Genomic DNA, 19314 nt, shown 5'->3' with positions numbered 1-19314 from the left:
GAATTATTCATTGGGCGCTACGAGGGGAACCAATATGGCCGTGAGGGATTCTGGGAGATCTCCCCTCGCGCGAGCCGCTTTCCCAATCACCTCAGCAGTCCTTTTTTTTTTTTTTTTAACCGTCGCTTCTGGCCAGTTTTCGCGCCCTCATTAATATTCAGCACCCCTCGTGAATATGCCTATTCGTCGAGAGGAGGAGGAGGAGGAGGAGGCGGGAGAGGGGCGGGGCCGAGATGCCCCGCCCAGTTCCACCCTCCTCCGCCTCCACAGGACATGCTTCTTTGACCGTCGCCCTCCGTGACGTCATCGGTCGGGGCCGCGGCCTTTTGCGCAGGGGAAAGGAGGTGAAAAGGGGGGCGGGATGGCGGCCGGGCCGACGCGGCCTTCCCGGCCCCGGAAGGAGCCGCAGCCGCTGGTCATTCCCCGGAGCGCCGCGGAGGAGCAGCGCCTCAAGCTGGAGCGACTCATGAGGAATCCGGTGAGGGGGCGGGGCATAGCTTGGTGGGCGGGGCCACCTCTCCTCCCCCCCCCTCCCGCGCGTGGCCACCTCTCCTCCCCCCCCCTCCCGCGCGTGGCCACCTCTCCTCCCCCCCCCTCCCGCGCGTGGCCACCTCTCCTCCCCCCCCCTCCCGCGCGTGGCCACCTCTCCTCCCCCCCCCTCCCGCGCGTGGCCACCTCTCCTCCCCCCCCCTCCCGCGCGTGGCCACCTCTCCTCCCCCCCCCTCCCGCGCGTGGCCTCTTGGGGTGAGTGGGGAGTAAGCCCCCTTCTCAGCTCCAGGTGGAGGGCAGGGCACAGGTGAGGTGAGCTGACCCACTTGGATGGCCCCTCGTGACTCCCTGAGAAAGGGGACAGGAGAGGGTGCTGACGTGCATAAAATGTGTGCGTGTGCTAATTTATGCACAGATGCACCTTTTAAAATGATGATTAGAACTAGAGGAGAAATATTGCACGTCTCACCGTGGCGCGGAAGAGAGTGACCAGGTGAGGTGCAGAAAAGGGCAACTAAAGGGCTGGAGCATCTCCCCTACGAGGGGAGGTTACAACAGCTGGGACTGTTTGGCTTGGAGAAAAGGAGGGTGAGGGGAGACAGGAAAGAGGTGTACCAAATGATGCCTGGTGTGAAGAATGTGGATGGGGAGGCGTTTTTCTCCCTCTCTCAAAATACTAGAACCCGCGGGGGTCCTCCCATGGAGCTGATGGGGGGGAGATTCAGGACAGATCAAAGGAAGGACGTCTTCACTCAGTCGAGAGTGAAACTATGGAATTGGCTACCACAAGACTTAGTGACGGCCACCCATTTGGATGGCTTTAAAAGGGGGTGGACAGATTCCTGGAGGAGAAGGCTATCCATGGCTACCAGTCTTGATGGCTGTGTGCTACCTCCAGAACCAGAGGCAGTGTGCCTATATACACCACTTGCTGGGGAATATGGGTGGGAGGGTGCTGTTGCGTTCATGTCCTGCTTGTGGGACCCTGGTTGGCCACTGTGTGAACAGAATGCTGGGTTAGATGGACCCTTGGTCTGATTCATTATGGCTCTTCTTATGAGGTGTGTGCCTGCTGCTCAGTCTGATGTCCGGGTGCTAACTGTGGATGGGCAACTTCAAGGCCCCTGCTTGCTCTCCCTTTGTATGGTTCTTTATCTTTAAACAGGCTTGCAACAGCCCTTACAGTGGTGTACTTAGGGGTGGCTCTTGAGGCTGAACTCCTCAGGGCCCCATGGCCGAGGGTCACCCCAAAGGACCACCCAGAGAGCAGCAGGTGCAAAAGGAAACTGTTCTGTTTCCATAGCCCTTATGATGCTATGATTTAAGTGAGTGTAAAATGCAAAAGTGCAGATGGTCAGTGTGTACAACAGGCCATAACGTATAAAAAAGGAACTCAGAGAAGTTCTGGAGTTCATACATAAAAGTCTCTGTGTGTGTCTCTCTGGGTTGTGTCTCTGGCTATTGATGGGCAACTTCTGCCCCCCCATCCCTTCTAATGGTTCTTCATCTTGAAACTGGACGTGGACCTGACACCCCTTCAAATAAAGGATGCCTTCAAAATAGAGGCGAGCCCCCTGGCAGCCCTTCAAATAGAGGACTATTCTCTATAAAAGAGGACACATGGCCATCCTACAATTCCCCACCATAATCATCCCCTACCCAGTTTGCTTGAATGAAAAGGGAGGTGTCCCCCCTAATTTTAACTCCATCCCAAATTGATCCCCTGTTTTTTCTTAGGTTCGGAAGTCCTGACCCTCCAGTATCAGAGACAGTATGCCTATGTACACCAGTTGCTGGGGAACATGAGTGGGAGGGTGCTATTGCACTTGTCTCCTGCTTGTGGGTTTTCCATGGACAGCTGGTTGGTCATTGTGTGAACAGAATGCTGGACGTGATGGACCCTTGGTGTGATCCAGCAGGGCTCTTCCTGTGTTCTTATCTTCTCCCACTGACATTTTTATCAAGTCCTAAGTGGTGATGGGGCAGAATAACATGCTTTACCTCCACTGATTTCCCCCCACTGATTTCCCCCTCCCAGCATGACCACCCCCTCCCCAATTATCTTATGTGAGAAGAGTCCCCCCCCCCCGCAAAGGGAAATCACGTGCCCCAGCCATGCTGGTCCTCCTTGTGACCTCATGTGTTGGTTTATTTTGTTTAGGTAACTTCTAGACCACCCTTACTAATAACATTTTTTAAATCCTGGAGCGATTGTGCAATAAAAAGGGTTAAAATACAACCAGCATAAAATTGGCGAAATGCAGCATAAGAGTTAAAAACAGCAGAACGAAGTGTTTGCCAGGTTTCTAAAAAAAATAATGAAGTGGGTGTGCCAGGCAAACCTCTCTAGGAGGAAGATTCATAGATGGGATGCCACAGCAGAAAATGCTGTCTCATCACCTCTGTTGACTCTCATCACCTCTAGTGGCAACTGCAGAGGAGCTTAACACCCAGGCAGGTTTATATGACATGGGTTAGACATGGGGGTCCTGAACTCGTCCCCTCTGGCAGAGAATGTCACCCCCTTTTACCTTTCCCCTTTCTTGGTCTGCATGTATGTATTTATTGAGCAGATTTATCTGTTGCCTTTCCCCCATTTAGTTATTTGTGGCATCTTACAACTATGGTTTGAATAGACTTGTTTTTGGCCTTGCTGGATGCATCCAGGTTTTCCCACCCTAGACCAGTGCAACAAACTCCATTACTTTGTGCCTACTGTCTAATTTGGGACCCCACACCACTAGACCAGTACTCTCTTGCCCTCCTGTGATGCCTCAGTGGTGGTAGTAGGCAAGGAGCGAGCCCTCTCCAAAGTAACCACACTGCAAACCAGTCCAAGAGCAGAGCTGGTAATATCTGGGCTGCTCTTGCCATGTAATTCTTCCCACAGAGAGAACTTGATGGCAGTTAAAATGCTCACAGGGAGGAGTCCATGGAACTGATGTAACTTGGCCCTTCTTAGGTCAGACCTGTGGAAGAGCTACTGCCTTGGGGCAATTTGGCCCTCTTCCATACTGATTTGAAGAGTGCCACATAAAAAGAGCAGCTGAAAACATATTTTTAAATTGTCAATTAACTTGTGAGAAATGTGGGAAGCAGTGACTGCAAGCCAAAGTTATATATTCTTAAGACCCAGTCCTATTACTTCCAAGTCAGTCTTCAGTTAGGCATATTATTCCTGGCTGAGGCTGTAATCCTGTGCACAAAGTGTTTTTAATTGTGCCTTGCCTTGAGCACTTAAAAAGTGGAAAGATTATTCATAAACCCAATAAAATACATAAATTCCACTCCTGGATTCATCCCAGTGAGTACCTGTGGAGAAGGGTGAACGACAGTGCTTTGTCCCATTTTTCTTCACATCCCATTTCATTCCAGCGTCTGTGCTTGCGGATGACTTTGGATCCTGCAGTTTCACTCTGAAGCCCTCTGAGGGAGCTTTTAGCCATATATGTGGGACTAGCTAGCCCACCTTAAGCACATTCAGGAGAGTTCTGATGAGTCCTGGCTGAGCTTCAGCTCAAGCCACCAGCTCTACCCATTTCTCCAAACTGTGTGTGCGTGCACGCAGAGTATGGGATCATGTCCAGCAGGATTTTACTGGGTTGGATCCAGACTTACTCATGCCTAAAGTAGACTAATTGGACTCAATGGGGCTTAAACTAGTCATGACTAACTTAAGCTCCATTGATTTCAATGAGTCGACTTGTGGCTCAGCCCGGATCCAACGCATTATGTTTGTGCACACAACAGTGTATGTGGTCTGATGCTTTTGAGTCTCTGTGTACAGCCAAACATCCAATATATATTTGGGTAAAAAGATCATTTGTCTTTTATTGACCCTTTCCACTGCTGTTTTAGATCCATATTTTAAGTAACTCTGAAGAATTGTGCTCTCCTCTTAGAGGAAAGCATCAGGGTGTTGCTCATTTCTTGTTGCAGGATAAAACGGTTCCAATTCCTGAGAAGCTCAATGAATGGGCGCCCCGCCCACCTCCAGAATTTGTAAGAGATGTTATGGGTAAGTGCTATTTTTAGGGGACTTCTTGGCTTGTATCCTATGCTTCTGGAGGAATGTGTTAGTACAGACAGGTTGGGGGGGGTTGAGTAGAGTAGCAGCAAGAGATGAGGCTTGAAACTGGTTTCAAAGATAATTTGGGAGGTTCTTGCTACCATTTTTCACTTTGCTGTTAGCATAAACAGCTAACATCTAAATTTTGCCAGTTTGGGTGTGGGAGGGGGGATTGTTTGCTATGAGTCACTTGCACTTCTGAATCCCCAGATATTTAAATTATGTGTCAAGTTTATGATTGTAAATGTAGCAATTCAGAAGAGCGAATGATTCAAGCTTCTAAATCTGGATGCTTACATTAATGTACACATTGACATGGAGAGAGAATGAGGAACTATGTATACATACAGAGATTTGAATCTGGGTCTCTCATGGCTAGGGCTGTGTGTATGTGTGCCATGTTTCTGCGGGGCAATTGCTTCCTGAGAATCTCCACCTTCACTTAAAAACAAAGGCAGACTTCTAGCCCTTATGGCTGAGAAGATATTCTTCAAAGTGGTTGGTAAATGCTTGTGTTGAAACCTGAGAAACCAGCAGACTTGTATAATAAGATGGCTGGGGGTAAGGCGTCAGTGCCTAGTGTAGTTTCTTGACCCTCTTTCCGACTAACAAAGCTACGATAAATTATGCACAGTACTAAGAATTAGAATTTTTGCTGAATTCTGCAAAATTTACACAGGCACATAATTATATTAGTTTTAGCCTGGCATATGTACCTCCTCTGGCCTTTGGCCAAAGCAAAAATTGTTCCTACTGGTGCATTTATGAGCCTGTATCAAGACCAAATGTGTTTGATCTCCCCAAATCTTTTGTCAGAATGGAGGAGAATATGGTTGATTGCATTTGCTTGGCTCCGTCCAGAGAAGGCATAAGATGGAAGGGCGGGGCAGAGAGATCAAAGGAAATGGAAGGGAACAAGTGTTGTAGATAAAGCAAGGCTCACGCATTCGTGTGTGTGTGTGTGTGTGTGTGTGTGTGCATTTTTTTTCTAAGTAAAATAGGCAGGTGCTTTATAGTGGATCAGCAGATGCTTAAATCTGAGAACCTCCAACTAATTTCCAGCTCCTATGAATTGTGATCAAGTGACTTGTGAAGCCGTCTTGTGGCAAGTCAGGCTTTTGGTCCCTCTGTCCTAATATTGTCTCTCCTGAGCGACACTGGCTCTTTGTGGACTTTCCTGGGCATTACCTGAGACGCTTGAATTGGAGGTGCCAGGGATTGAAACAACCTTCGAATTCCAGCAGGCTGTACTGAGGGAGACGGGAGGGGGAATCGGGGCCATTCTGCTGAAAGGCTTAACTTCCCCCCCCCCTTCCTCCCCATTCTTTTTTCCTTGTGCATCATGTCTTCTTACATTATAAGCCTGCAGGCAGGGACTGCCTTATTTTATTGACTATATGTAAGCTGTTCCAGGAGCCTTTTTTGGCTGAGGAGTGAGATTTAAAAAATACTTTAAATAGATATTCTCTGTCGCTGAGCTCTGTCCCCTTCCCTGGTAGGTTCCAGTGCTGGGGCTGGCAGTGGGGAATTCCATGTCTACCGGCATCTTCGGCGGCGAGAGTACCAGAGGCAAGATTTTATGGACGCCATGGCCGAAAAGGTCAGGTAACGCTTCCTCAAACCCTTTGGCTGACAGTTTGTTAGTCATTGCATTATATGTTTCTGCTGTTTGTTGTCTTGTGTTCTCCCTAATCATATTACATTTTCTTATCATATGACTTCTCTCCTAAACAAAGAGGGTTTGAATGGCAGTAGGTGACTCCCAAATGTTAGTAGCAATGATATTGAGGCACCTTTAGTTGAGAAAAAAAAAAAAAAGGTTGGGCTTGATTCTGTACACTGAGTCAAAAACCATCTGTCATTTAAAAAAATACACACACCAAGAGATAGAAGTAATGAGTTCGGGGAGTCAGTCACCTTTAATAGGTTATACGCAAGTGGGGACCCGTAACAAAATGTTGCAGTGTACGCCATCCCCCAAAAGGGCTGCCCCTGTTCAGGGCTCCAACCAGGCTTGAAGAAAAGCCTTTTACTTCAGTTTGGAGCTTGCAGGAGGAGAGGAAGGTATTCGGAGTGGGAGAAGAAAAAGGACATGTATGTGAAAAATACATATCTCTGCACAGAAATACAGGAGGATGAGCTTGGTAGCCCCATTGAGAGCATCTGGATCAAAATAAATGCAGCAAAGAATAAAAGGAACCAGATGGTCGAAGTCTACTACCAGCCACCCAATCAAGGAGAAGATGAGGATGAAACTTTTGAAAAGCAAATAGCCAATGTTTTAAGGACTCATGATGTAGTAGTAATGGGGGACTTCAATTTCCCCGATATTTGTTGGGAGACAAATTCTGCAAAACATGGCCCCTCCAGGAAATTCCTGACTTGTGTGGCGGATAACTTCCTCCTACAGAAAGTAGAGGAAGGAACTAGAGGATCGGCTATCCTTGACTTGATCCTAACCAACAGAGATGACTTAGTGGATAAAGTAGCAGTTACAGGAACTCTGGGGGAAAGCGACCATGTTGTACTTGAGTTCTTGGTTCTAAGGGAAGCAAAAGCCGAGTGTAGTCAAACGCGTACCCTGGATTTTAGGAAAACTGATTTTAATAAACTCAGAACAATGATCAGTAAGGTCCCATGGCAAGCGACGCTAACGAGAAAAGGAGTCGAAGATGGGTGGGAGCTTTTAAAAAAGGAAATTCTCAAGGCACAATTACAAACAATTCCAACAAGAAGAAAAGGTGGAAGACAATAGAAGAAGCCAATGTGGCTTCACAAAAAGCTTAGAGATGACCTGAAAACAAAAAAGGACACATATAGGAAGTGGACAGAAGGCCAAGCAACAAAGGAAGAGTACAGGCAGGTAGCACAGAATTGCAGGGATGGTGTCAGGAAGGCTAAAGCTGAGAACGAGCTGAGGTGAGCGAGGGATGCTAAAAACAATAAAACGGCTTTCTTCAGCTACGTGCATAGTAAAAGGCAGAGGAAAGAAATGGTTGTTCAGCTATTATTAAATAAGGATGGCAAAATGATAACAGATGACAGAGAAAAGGCAGAGGTGCTCAATTCCTACTTTGGCTCAGTCTTCCCCCAAAAGGGGGTCTATGACCCCCCTGGCAAAGGCGAAGTACAGGCTGAAGGGGCAGGATTGCAGCTTGAGATTGATAGGCATATGGTCCAGGAACACCTAATTACTTTGAATGAGTTCAGATCTCCAGGGCCAGATGAACTGCATCCTAGAGTAATAAAAGATCTGGCAGCAGAACTCTCAGAACCGGTGTCTATTCTCTTTGAGAAATCAAGGAGGACAGGTGAAGTGCCAGATGACTGGAGGAGGGCTAATGTCCCTATCTTCAAAAAAGGTAAAAAGGAGGAACCTGGGAACTACAGACCATTCAGTCCGACATCAGTCCCTGGGAAAATTCTGGAGCGGATGATAAAGCAGTCCATCTGGAAGCACCTTGAAAACAATGCAGTGATTACTCGAAGCCAACATGGATTTGTCAAGAACAAGTCCTGCCAGATGAATCTGATCTCATTTTTTGATCAAGTGACCTTCCTTGTGGACCGCGGGAATGCTGTAGGCATAATATACCTCGACTTCAGCAAAGCTTTCGACAAAGTGCCCCATGATCTCCTGATGAACAAACTAGCTCAAAGTGGGCTAGATGAAACCACGATCCGGTGGATCCACAGTTGGCTACAGAATCGGACTCAAAGAGTGCTTATCAATGGGACCTTCTCAAACTGGGGAGAGGTAACAAGCGGGGTACCGCAGGGCTCAGTCCTGGGCCCAGTGCTCTTCAACATTTTTATGAATGACTTGGAGGAGGAGGTGCAGGGAATGCTGATCAGATTTGCAGATGACACAAAATTGGTCTGGTTGGCTAATACTTTGGAAGACAGAAACAAAATTCAAAGTGATCTTGATAGACTGGAGCACTGGGCAGAAAACCACAGAATGATGTTTAATAGGGATAAAGGCCAAGTTCTGCACCTAGGAAAAAGAAACCAAATGCACAGTTACAAGATGGGGGATACGTGGCTCAACAACACTTCAAGCGAGAAAGATCTTGGAATTGTTGTCGATCACAAGCTGAATATGAGCCAACAGTGTGATGTGGCTGCAAAAAAGGCCAATGCTATTTTGGGCTGCATTAATAGAAGCATAGCTTCCAAATCTCGGGAAGTACTAGTTCCCCTCTACTCAGCACTGGTTAGGCCTCATCTGGAGTACTGTGTCCAGTTCTGGGCACCACACTTTAAGAAGGATGCAGACAAACTGGAGAGGGTTCAGAGGAGGGCAAGGCAAATGATCAGGGGACTGGAAACAAAGCCCTACGAGGAGAGACTGAAAGAACTGGGCATGTTTAGCCTTGAGAAGAGAAGACTGAGGGGAGATAGGATAGCGTTTTTCAAGTCCTTGAAAGGTTGTCACAGAGAGGAAGGCCAGGATCTCTTCTTGATCATCCCAGACTGCAGGACATGGAATCATGGGCTCAAGTTACAGGAAGCCAGGTTCTGGCTGAACATCAGGAAAAACTTCCTGACTGTTAGAGCAATACGACAATGGAACCAATGACCTAGGGAGGTGGTGGGCTCTCCCACACTGGAGACGTTCAAGATGAGGCTGGATAGCCACCTGTCGGGGATGCTCTGACTTGGATTCCTGCACTGAGCAGGGGGTTGGACTCGATGGCCTTGTAGGTCCCTTCCAACCCTACTATTCTATGATTCTATGACGGTTTTCCTCCCTTCCCATTCTCTGATTGGGAATCTCAGGCTCTGGCTTATTGCTGTATAGTGCAGGGAGAGGAAGGGTTTCTAGAGAGTACTAAAGAGAAAGGGTGTTGTTGTTTTTCCCTCCCGGAACCTGTTTGTATATTTCAGGGAGGTATACTCCCCCCTCCTCCAATCCTCTCCAGGATGCCAAGTACTCAAGCAGATCACTTTTTCTCTTTCCCCTATCTATTTTCTTTTGTTTGATTTTTTTTTCTCACCTGACATCCACCATGTCATAGGTCTTCACTACTTTTTCTTTATATGTACAGAGTAATATGCTTCTGTGTGCATGGGTTGTCTTCTGACCAAGCAGAAAAACACAGCACTTTATTTTTTGATGGCCCTGTTTCGCTTCCAAATGGAGAGACCTTCAGCCACCCAAGTTTTTTTTTTTAGGGGGGAATAATAGTATGTAGTAGCAGTAGGTAACAGCAGGGCTTAATCCAGTCCAGAGTCTTTTCCCTCTGGCCCCCTGAATAGTCTGTGATTTAATTACCACCCCTTTTTGTGCACTGGAAGGAGCAATCCTATGATCACTTGACATTGTCTAGAGGGCCATAGGATTGTTTGGTTTCTGGGAACCGGAAACTGCACTCCCCGCCTCCTCCCCCTTGTAGCTGGCACATTTCTCTCCGTGCCAGCTATGTCTCTGGAGACGGGGAAAGGGGACGGTCCTGGGGAAGGGAAGGTGGAATCTGCTTTACACAGCTTCCTCTCAGGTCTCCAGGCCCCTTGCTTCCCCCTCCCCGAAGCCGCGCCTAGATGGGCAAAATTGCCCGTCTAGGCAAGAATGCAAGACGGCTGGAGCACGGAGGAGAAGATCCCTTCTGTGCTCCAGCTGCCCTGCGTAGGATAGTCAGCAGCCTCCGATTTCGGAAGCTGGAGACTATCAGGATAGGATTGCGCCCTTGGCCACTTTCTCCCAGGTGAGCAAGACCTAGGCAAAGGGCTAAGTAAGAAAAAAGATGGGAGAGGTGGTGGGAAAACACAGGAGGGTTAGCAATGAAAGACAACATTGTCTGGACCCCCTGTAAGATTCGCTGAATGAGGCAGTGTGACTGCACAGTAAAAGCCTTGTCTGGAAGCACCCTGACTGCCACTACCACTAAAGGAAGTGAGTTGTATGGCTATTAAGAAGCAGGTCTTTTCTGCTGTGGCACCCCAGTTGTGGAATGAACTTCCTGGAGAGGCTCGCCTGATGCCTACGTTGTACTCTTTCCTGGCACCAGGTGAACGCCTTTTTATTTTCCCAGGCATTTTAGTCTTTTAGCTCTTTTAAATCTGTAATTGTATTTTAAATATCTGCATAGCTGCTAGGTTTTATTTTGGCTGTACTTCTATACTGTAGTTTTAAGCTTTTACATTTTATATTGTGTTTTATGGTGTATTTTGTGGTTTTTAATTGTTGTGAACCTGCCCACATTGTTTTGGCTATTAGGCAGTATAGAAATGTGACTGGGGTTTTTTCTGGAAAAGAATGGTGTCTTTTCCATGGTTTCATAATTTCTGGAAATTTAACAACTCTAATTACCAGTGGAGGCTGGTGGCGCCAATGTCAGTGAGGCGGTGAATCCATTCTGGGTTTCAGTTAGAATCTGTCATTCTGTCCACCTTGGATAGCTCCTTTAGAGTTCTGACAGATTCTAACTGAAACCCAGAATGGATTCACCGCCTCACTGACATCGGCGCCACCAACCTCCACTGGTAATCAGACCAAAGGTCCATCTTGTTGAGCATTCTAGCTCCTGCAGTGGCTGAAAAGAAGCTTCCAGAAAGCCCCTAAGCAGAGCATGATGGCAACAGCCCTCCCTGACTGTTGTCCACCTGCAACTGGTATCTAAAGGTATACTGCCTCTAAACATGGAGACTCCATTCTTAGTTATCATGCCTAATAAAAGGCTCGTGCTAGATTATATGAAATCAGGTTCATTATCCAGTTGAAAGGTGGTTCAGAAATATTTTAAATAAAAATAAATATATTCTTACAGTGGCCAGTCAGGTCCCTCTAGGAAGCCGTTTCTCCTGAGTGACTATGCAGCATGCTGTTCACCCCCAATAACTGGTATCTGGCTCTGGTATCTGGAGGTATGCTGCCCCTGGACATAGAGGTTCCATTAATTACCATGACCGATAGTCATTGATAGACCTCTCCTCCTCCATTAATTTATGTCACCGTCTTTTAAAGTCACCTAAGCCAGTGGCCATCACTATGTCTTGTGGCTGTGAATTACACAGCTGAAGTATGGTAATAGAATAGAAGGGTTGGAAGGGGCCTATAAGACCGCCGAGTCCAACCCCCTGCTCGGTGCAGGAGTCCAAGTCAAAGCATCCCTCACAGATGGCTGTCCAGCCTCATCTTGAATGCCTCCAGGGTGGGAGAGCCCACTGCCTCCCTAGGAATGGGTGCCATTGTCATACTGCTCTAACAATCAGGAAGTTTTTCCTGATGTTCAGCCAGAATCTGGCTTCCTGTAACTTGAGCCCATTATTCCATGCCTTGCACCCTGGGATATCAAGAAGAGATCCTGGCCTTCCTCTCTGGGACAATCTTCCAGGTACTTGAGGAGCGCTATCCTATCTCCCCTCAGTCTCCTTTTCTCCCAGGCTAAACATGCCCAGTTCTTTCAGTCTCTCCTCATAGGGCTTTGTTTCCAGTCCCCTGATCATCTTTATTGCCCTCCTCTGAGTTGTGTAAAGAAGACCTTTCTTTTGGTTTCCTCTCTCAGGATCAAGGAGCTAGGTGACAAGGAGCAGTGTGGCTGCTGCTTCCCCTCTGTGGCTCTCTATCTTCTTCTCTCCCCACGTCTCTATCATGAAACCATCTGTGTCTGGGGGCTTCAGCACAGGGTGGTGGTGGTGGCGGCCTCAGATCCCCCACCCTGGGCTTGTGATTAAAATGTTCCCTGTAATTGTTTGCAGCAAAAACTGGATGAGGAATATCAGAAGAAGCTTGAAAAGAACAAGATAGTCGCGGAAGAACAGACGGCCAAGCGCAGAAGGAAGCGGTGAGGTCAAAACTGGTTTTGGCAACCAATGCAGAAACCCCAAAGGCTTTCTACGCCAGTGGGAGCAGAGCTCATCTTCTCTAGTAGGGATAGACAACTGGGGGGGGCGGGGGGGGGTTGGTTTGATTGACGCTCTTCTTCCTCTCTCTTTTCTGCCCAGGAATGTGTCTTGATTGGGCCTAGAAGTGATGTTCAGTGCTTGGATTACTAGGGGAGGGCAGAGGGGCCTGCCTCTCAACTACCATTTTTAGAAGGCTACTGGGGGGATATTGTTTGGCTAAATTTGGAAGTGGGAAATCGGGGGTGGTGCCCTGTGATTTTCATCAGGGCCCTCCCTTTCCCCCCCTAGTTTGAGCACTGGATGTGTGAACCCTGAAATGGCTCGGGGGAACTGGAGAGGCAAAGGTGATATTCCCACCCCTTTTTCTTGTTTGCATGCTTCTATCTGTGGTGCCTCCCTTCAGTTTCCCAGAGTAATAGGCCAGGTGGGCTTGGCAGTTAGAAGGGAACTGGCTGCTGGCCCCCTTGGAGGGAAGGATTCGGTGCAAAGGCCATCTGTTAGAGGTCCCTGTTCTGTCAAGAGGCGTGGTTGGTGCAACCCGTCAGCATCTAGGCTCCCATCTAGAGCAGTGTCTTAGTGGGCAGCACTTAAGTTGCAGAAACAGATGGAAGGACCTTTTCTTCCCAGTGACATTGTGATACAGGTGTCCCTACTGCTGCTGAGAAGCAAGGATGAAGGAAGAAGGGGAGGTGCCCATGCCAGGAAGACCACACAAGAGGCATAGGATCCCAGTGATGACAAAACAGGGATGTGGGGTCTGCATGTCGATAGATGAACCTGAGCCGTTAGTGGACGGCTGAGCAGAAGCAGCAGGTTGGGGCCTAGGACAGAGGTGAGAGAGAGTGTGAGCCTGTGGGCAACCAGGGCGTGTGTGATCTACAGAAACACAGGAGTGATGGGTCCTGCAAACCACCGTGCCAGGCATGGTAGGCCGCCAAGCCTGGGGAAGCACGATCCAGTGCATGGGCAGGCAGGCAGGGTCAAGTGCGCCATTTCAGTTTTTGTTTACACCAGTACAAAATGACTCGTGCCTGTTCTGCCAACAGAGAATTCCTATTTTTACCTCTAGGTGGCTACGAATTACCTCTATGCATCTGGTAGAAACCGTTCCTGCAGTCTGCCTTTAGCATGACATAGGGACAGATAACAGCTACCTTCTGGTAACGGAGGCAAAAATGTTCAAGAGTTCTTTGCTTCCGCTTCTGCTAAAGATGAAATTGGTTGCATTCTGGAGCATTCTGGATTACATTTGAACAGCTGCACAGCTCAGTTGCCTTTTTTTACCAAGATCGGTGTTAGAATCCACAGAAGGTTGGAAAAGGGGACGTTTGTTCACTTGGAACATTTAATTCTTCTTTTCTTACTTTACAGCCAGAAATTGAAAGAGAAGAAAATGCTGGCAAAGAAGAGTAAACTTGAACAAAAAGGCGAGCATGCAGGTAATGTGAAAACATGTCGTCTTGAGCTGAGTCCACCAGGAAATTCCTTCTTCTCTCTGAAACCCATTGATATCAGTTTGAACATTTGCAGGATGTGCCTATAACTTGAACTAGTGTGGGTATCTTTCAGGGAGGTCTTTGGGGATTTATCAGGATGATAAGAACAAAAGACAGCTCATCTCCTGAGGAGAGGGGTAATATTCATAAATACTAATACACAGTAAAATTACTACTACTACTATTATTATCCTCATCATCCTTTCTCAAAAAGACTCAAGGCATCTTCACAACAACAATCAAAACATTAACAAATTTAAAATGGCTAAAAACAATTAAAAATGCCAAGACCTGATAAAGCAACTACATTAATAAGGGAAGGAAAGGGTGGACAGGGTGGCTTTCATGAAGGATGAGAAGCTCTGTGGACCCAGATGATGACCTGATGTGAAGCAGATGCCACCACTGCAGGGGGCAATAATTCTTGAATATTCTCAAGGCTGAGGAAAGAAGAACCGCATTAACATGTGGAGCAGTCTATTAACCCCGAGAGCCTGAGGCCATGAGAAGGACTGTTTGTTCACATTTGTGTTGTGGTTGGCCTAAGAGGGACTGGGTTTGCAGGACGGAGAGGCTGTAGACTTCCCAGCCCACAGTGGGGAAAGTGGGCTTGAGACTTAAAATAGGAAGTTCTTGTTCAACAACACTGTCCTACCCCAATTATAGAGAGAGTTACGGTGATAGGAGGGTCATTACTGACTCAAATATCCCATCTGTTTGTGAGGAAGGCAGGGGATGGGAAGTGCTTTGCCTTAGCTGAAAGAGGCCAAAGATGATTCTAAGTGGCCTCTGGAAGCTCACAAGCAGGACATAAAGATTACAGCCTTCCCCTTTCCTTTATTCCTGACACGTGGAGGTTCCATCTGGATGCTAACGGATGTCAGTAGACCTAACCTCCATGAATGTAACCAGTGGTTCTCCCATGTGAGTAACCATCACCATGTATTTACATGCCTTTTACAGCTGCAGATTCTGACCATTCCCCAAAGCAGCAGACCAGCGAAGAGGAAGAGGAAGATGCTTCTGAGGACGAGGAAAAGGATGGTGCTGAAGAGCCCACATTTATGATGAGGAGATGATGGCTTAGTGACACTGTGCTTAGTGTTCAGCTGCTGTTGAGAAGCCTGGAATCTGTACTGAACAAGAGGCCCCCTTGTGCTGTGTCAGACCTTCATTATGGCAGAGGTGTGGCTGTAAGAACCCCGCGGGGTGTCAGTACTGGAGCCAAGTCCCTTCCAAACTTGCTTGTGTAACTGCCATGCAGTCTGTTACAGGGTTTCTGGGGGGAAAATGTCAGCTTCGTGCCCCTGTGACCCGCCGGTTCTTCTAGCATTGCTCCAAAGTGGCGTCTCTCTGAAAGCTAATGCTTTATCCATCTGTATTTTCCAGCAGATCCTTTTCCCCTGAGAGACTTAAGTCTGCAAGTGGGTATATGTGGAAGAGGGTGAACTTTACTCTGATGCAGAGACTGATCTGAACTTTACTATAAGAGAAGAGCAAACTCATTTGGGCATTTCTGCTAGGCTTGTCTTTAGCCCTTGCATTTCTGCAACAAGGTGTGATTTACCAACAGTGAAAAGATCTCTTTCCACTTCAGAAATGTACTGTTGACTTTTATCCTAAGCGTTTCTTAATAAAAAGGGGACATCTGAGTGTTTTATTGGTCTGTAAATGATGCACAGTGTATTGTTTATATAAGGCTAGCCTTCCCCAATATGGTGCCCTCCAGTTGTTTAGGACTTCAACTCCTATCAGCCCCTGCCTGCTTGTTGAATGATTAGGGATTATGGTGGTAGTAGTTCAAAATATCTGAAGGGTACCAGGTTGGGAAAGGCTGTATTAGGTTTCTCCTCTGTGAATTTGTCTGTCAGACTGTTCACTATGATAGATACATGGAATGACACTATACCTTTGAATCTCAGCTGCTGTGGGCTTCTGGAGGGTTTCGGCTTACAGGCCATGCTTGTGAGTTTCTGAGGCACCTGGCTGCTGGAAACAAGATGCTGCATCCTTATCAGTTTTTATTTCGGTGGGTGGCATGCTTTGTTCTTGAAACGCAGTGGCCACAATAGTGGCTAAACTAACCAGAAATGGAAAGCTCACCATGTTGTCCAAACACAGGTTCCTGGCTTGTTCCCTTCATAAGCCAGGATTTATATCCCAAGAACAAATTCTGGTTTCTGATCCTGGCTTGTAAAGGGAGCAACAAACCAGGACTGTGGGGTCAGACAACACAGAAAGCTTTTGATTTCTGGTTGATTTAGTCACTTCTATTAGCACAGGAGTTGGCAACTTGTGGGCCCCCACATGCTTTGGCCTACAACTCTTATCAGCCCTAGCCAGCATAGCTAGTGGTGAGGGATCATGGGAGTTGTGGACCTCCAGATGTTTCAGCCTACAAGTTGCCCACTCCCCTGCATTAGCAGGAAACGAACGACAAGCCAGGTTTCTCTTGAATGCTGTCTTACAATTGTTCAAATGCAGTCAGTTTGTTTCTTAACGTTGAACTGAATTCCGACTGAACATCGGGAAAAATCTCCTGACTATTAGAGCAATACGACAATGGAACCAATGACCTAGGGAGGTAGTGGGCTCTCCCACACAGGAGGCATTCAAGATGAAGCTAGACAGCCAGCTGTCAGGGATGCTTTGACTCAGATTCCTGCATTGAGCAGGGGGTTGGACTTGAATGTCTTATTCATGACATGAATGTCTTATTGAATGTCTTCATGAATGTCTTACTGAATGTCTACTTATTCAAGTAGTTCCAACCCTACCATTCTATGATTCTATGTATGAAAGATAGAAAAACATTTTACTGGCTATATTAAAAACAAGCTGTTGATGGGAAGCATGGGAGGAATTGGCCTGCAGAAAATTTTAAGGTGCTTACATTCCTAAAAGTGAAGCTTAGCAAATTGAGGTACATTTATCAGCAGAGCAAAATGATGACCAACTAATTCCAGCTTTAAGCATGCATCTAATGCCGAGAGCATTTTGCACACATGATCTCATTAATCTTTTACAATGGCACTGTAAGTTAGGTCAGTATTATCTCATTTTTGCAGATGTGGAAGAAGAGCAAGGATAAAATAATAGTTCTGAGTTCATGGCAGAGAGGAGATTCGACCCAGGTACTTCCCACCTCATATTCTCTTAAGAGGCATTAGGAAGAAGTTACTCTTAGTGCATATTGCACCCATGCTGCACCAGCTTGCTGTTGCATTCTGGGAAGCATTCCAGATACTGCTTTTAGCTATGAAAGCCTGGATAAGTTGCTTAAGAGACTGCCTGCTGCCCAATACCTCGCCTTTGGTGGTGGCCTCTTTGCGATGCCCTCTGCAGTTAAGTTTCAAGGGCAAAGATCATGTGCACAAGCTTTCCCAGGGCTGCTTCTCTCGTTTAGAATGCAGTACTTCTTTAGAACATAAGAACATCAGAAGAGCCTTGCTGGATCAGACCAAGGGTCCATCTAGTCCAGCATTCTGTTCACACAGTGGCCAACTAGTTGCCCATGGGAAACCCACAAGCAGGGCATCAGTGCAACAGCACCCTCCTGCCCATGTTCCCCAGCAACTCGTGCACATAGGCTCACCGCCTCTGGTGCTGGAGGTAGCACACAGCCATCAGGACTAGTAGCCATTGCTAGCCGCCGCCTCCAGGAATTTGTCCAGCCCCTTTTTAAAGCTGTCCAAATGGGTGGCCATCGCTACATCCTGTGTTAGCGAATTCCATACTTTGCGCTGTCCTGAATTTCCCACCAATCAGCTTCGGGGGTGGGGGGAGAATGTCTGCCCATCCACTTCCTCCACACCATGCATAATTTTGTACATCTCTATCATGTCCCCCCTTACCTTTTCTCCATTTTATAGCACCATTTAGGTACATGTTGCTTTCCAAAGGACAGGGTAAATGTCTCCGTACCCCAAGGGGTTTACAGTCTAAAAACAGATGCAGGGAAACAACAGAAGGATAGAGAAATGGAGGCAGTTATTTCAACTGCCCATCAGCCTTTGCCCCTCTGACCATTGGTCATGTTGGCTTGGGCTGATGGGGGCTGTAGTCCAGACACCTTGACAGCACTGGGTTGGGGAAGGCTAGCAGGATGTCCCAAAATCTTCCTGGAAAAGGTGAGTTTTGGAGGAGGAGGAGAGAGGGAGGGGGGTAGTTGCACAGAGATGTTCTGGGAGATAGTTACAGGAAGGCCTTTGGATAGCTCAGTGGAGGAACAAAAGTCACAAGAAGGGATGTGTTTGGCCATAAGGGCAGAGAGAGATGGGTGAGGAAGACGATGGAGGGTTTTGATGGTGTGGACAAGAAGCTTGTACAGGGCCTGGGAGCAGATAGGAAGCCGGCGTAGGGATTTAAGGTTGGGCATTGCATGGTTCTACTTCCAAGATTTGAGCTTTCGTATCTTTTGGTAGCAGTTACTGTCTTGTGCCTGGTGACCAAGCTACACCAAGGCTGTCCCTGTGTTTCTCAATATTCTTATTTGATTAGACTACAAAATCATAGGGAAAAGGAGTAACAAGGAATGAAATTTCTAATGCAGCCAGTGTGGTGTAGTGGTGAGAGTGTTGGACTGGGAGCCAGGAGATCCGGGTTCTAGTCCCCACTCAGCCATGGAAACTCACTGGGTGCCTTTGGGCCAGTCACAGACTCTCAGCCCAACCTACCACACAGGGTGGTTGTTGGGAGGATAAAATGGAGAGGAGGAGGATCATGTAAGCTGCAAGGGTTCCTTGCAAGAGGAAAAACGGCGGGATATAAATGCAATTAAAAAAATAATGATTTTAACTTTATTCTTTTGCAGTAATTTTTTCTCTTGTTTAGCAGTTAACTGTTCCCTGTGTTCCAATGAAACACTTTATTTTGACCATGTCACTTCTAACGTGTGTACTTCTAAGTTGTGCTGAGTTCAGTGGTATTTATTCCCAAGAAAGTGTTCATATATAGGAGTGTTGCCTTAATTTTGCCTTATTTTCCTGTAACTGCTATTTCCACTACAATATCCCTTAACAAAAAAAAATGCTTTGGGCAATTTAACTAGAAAACTGATTTACTGTTTCTTAGAATTCAGAAAGCACCCAATTCATCCTCATTTTAGCTTTATTAAGAGAAAAAAATAAAAGCCATAATGCAGCCTTTGCTATATAGGTAGAACGTGGAACCAATGACCTAGGGAACCAATGGAACCAATGACCTATGGAACCAATGACCTAGGGAGGTAGTGGACTTTCCCACACTGGAGGCATTCAAGACAAGGCTGGACAGCCACCTGTCTGGGATGCTCTGACTTGGACTCCTGCATTGAGCAGGGGGTTTGACTCGATGGCCTTGTAGGCCCCTTCCAACCCTACTATTCTATGATTCTATGAACATATCCAAGCTCTCCTGTTGAATATAGTTCAT

General features: G+C 47.0%; 1 protein-coding gene across 5 annotated transcripts; it reads left to right on the top strand.

Moving 5' to 3' along the window:
- The first annotated feature begins 323 nt into the window (after positions 1-323).
- On the top strand, positions 324-18696 carry PRKRIP1 (PRKR interacting protein 1). 5 transcript variants are annotated; one of them, XR_014786199.1, is made up of 8 exons: positions 324-478; positions 4429-4507; positions 6058-6158; positions 12260-12345; positions 13034-13238; positions 13778-13845; positions 14866-15087; positions 15295-15551. XR_014786199.1 is itself a non-coding variant. In XM_084823384.1 (6 exons), exons 1-6 carry the CDS (start codon positions 362-364, stop codon positions 14979-14981), a joined length of 567 nt encoding a protein of 188 aa, XP_084679510.1. In that variant the 5' UTR covers positions 324-361; the 3' UTR covers positions 14982-18696. The 5 variants fall into 5 exon arrangements, 1 of the variants encoding a protein (XP_084679510.1); XR_014786196.1 differs by lacking the exon at positions 13034-13238 and having other exon boundaries at positions 15292-15572; XR_014786198.1 differs by having other exon boundaries at positions 14866-15571.
- Positions 18697-19314: the final 618 nt, after the last annotated feature.

This window comes from Heloderma suspectum, chromosome 16, assembly GCF_057233095.1.
Source record: "Heloderma suspectum isolate Gila_16-S chromosome 16, 16-S_ref, whole genome shotgun sequence".
Lineage (NCBI taxonomy): Eukaryota > Metazoa > Chordata > Lepidosauria > Squamata > Helodermatidae > Heloderma > Heloderma suspectum.
This window is presented reverse-complemented; position numbering and strand designations above follow the sequence as displayed.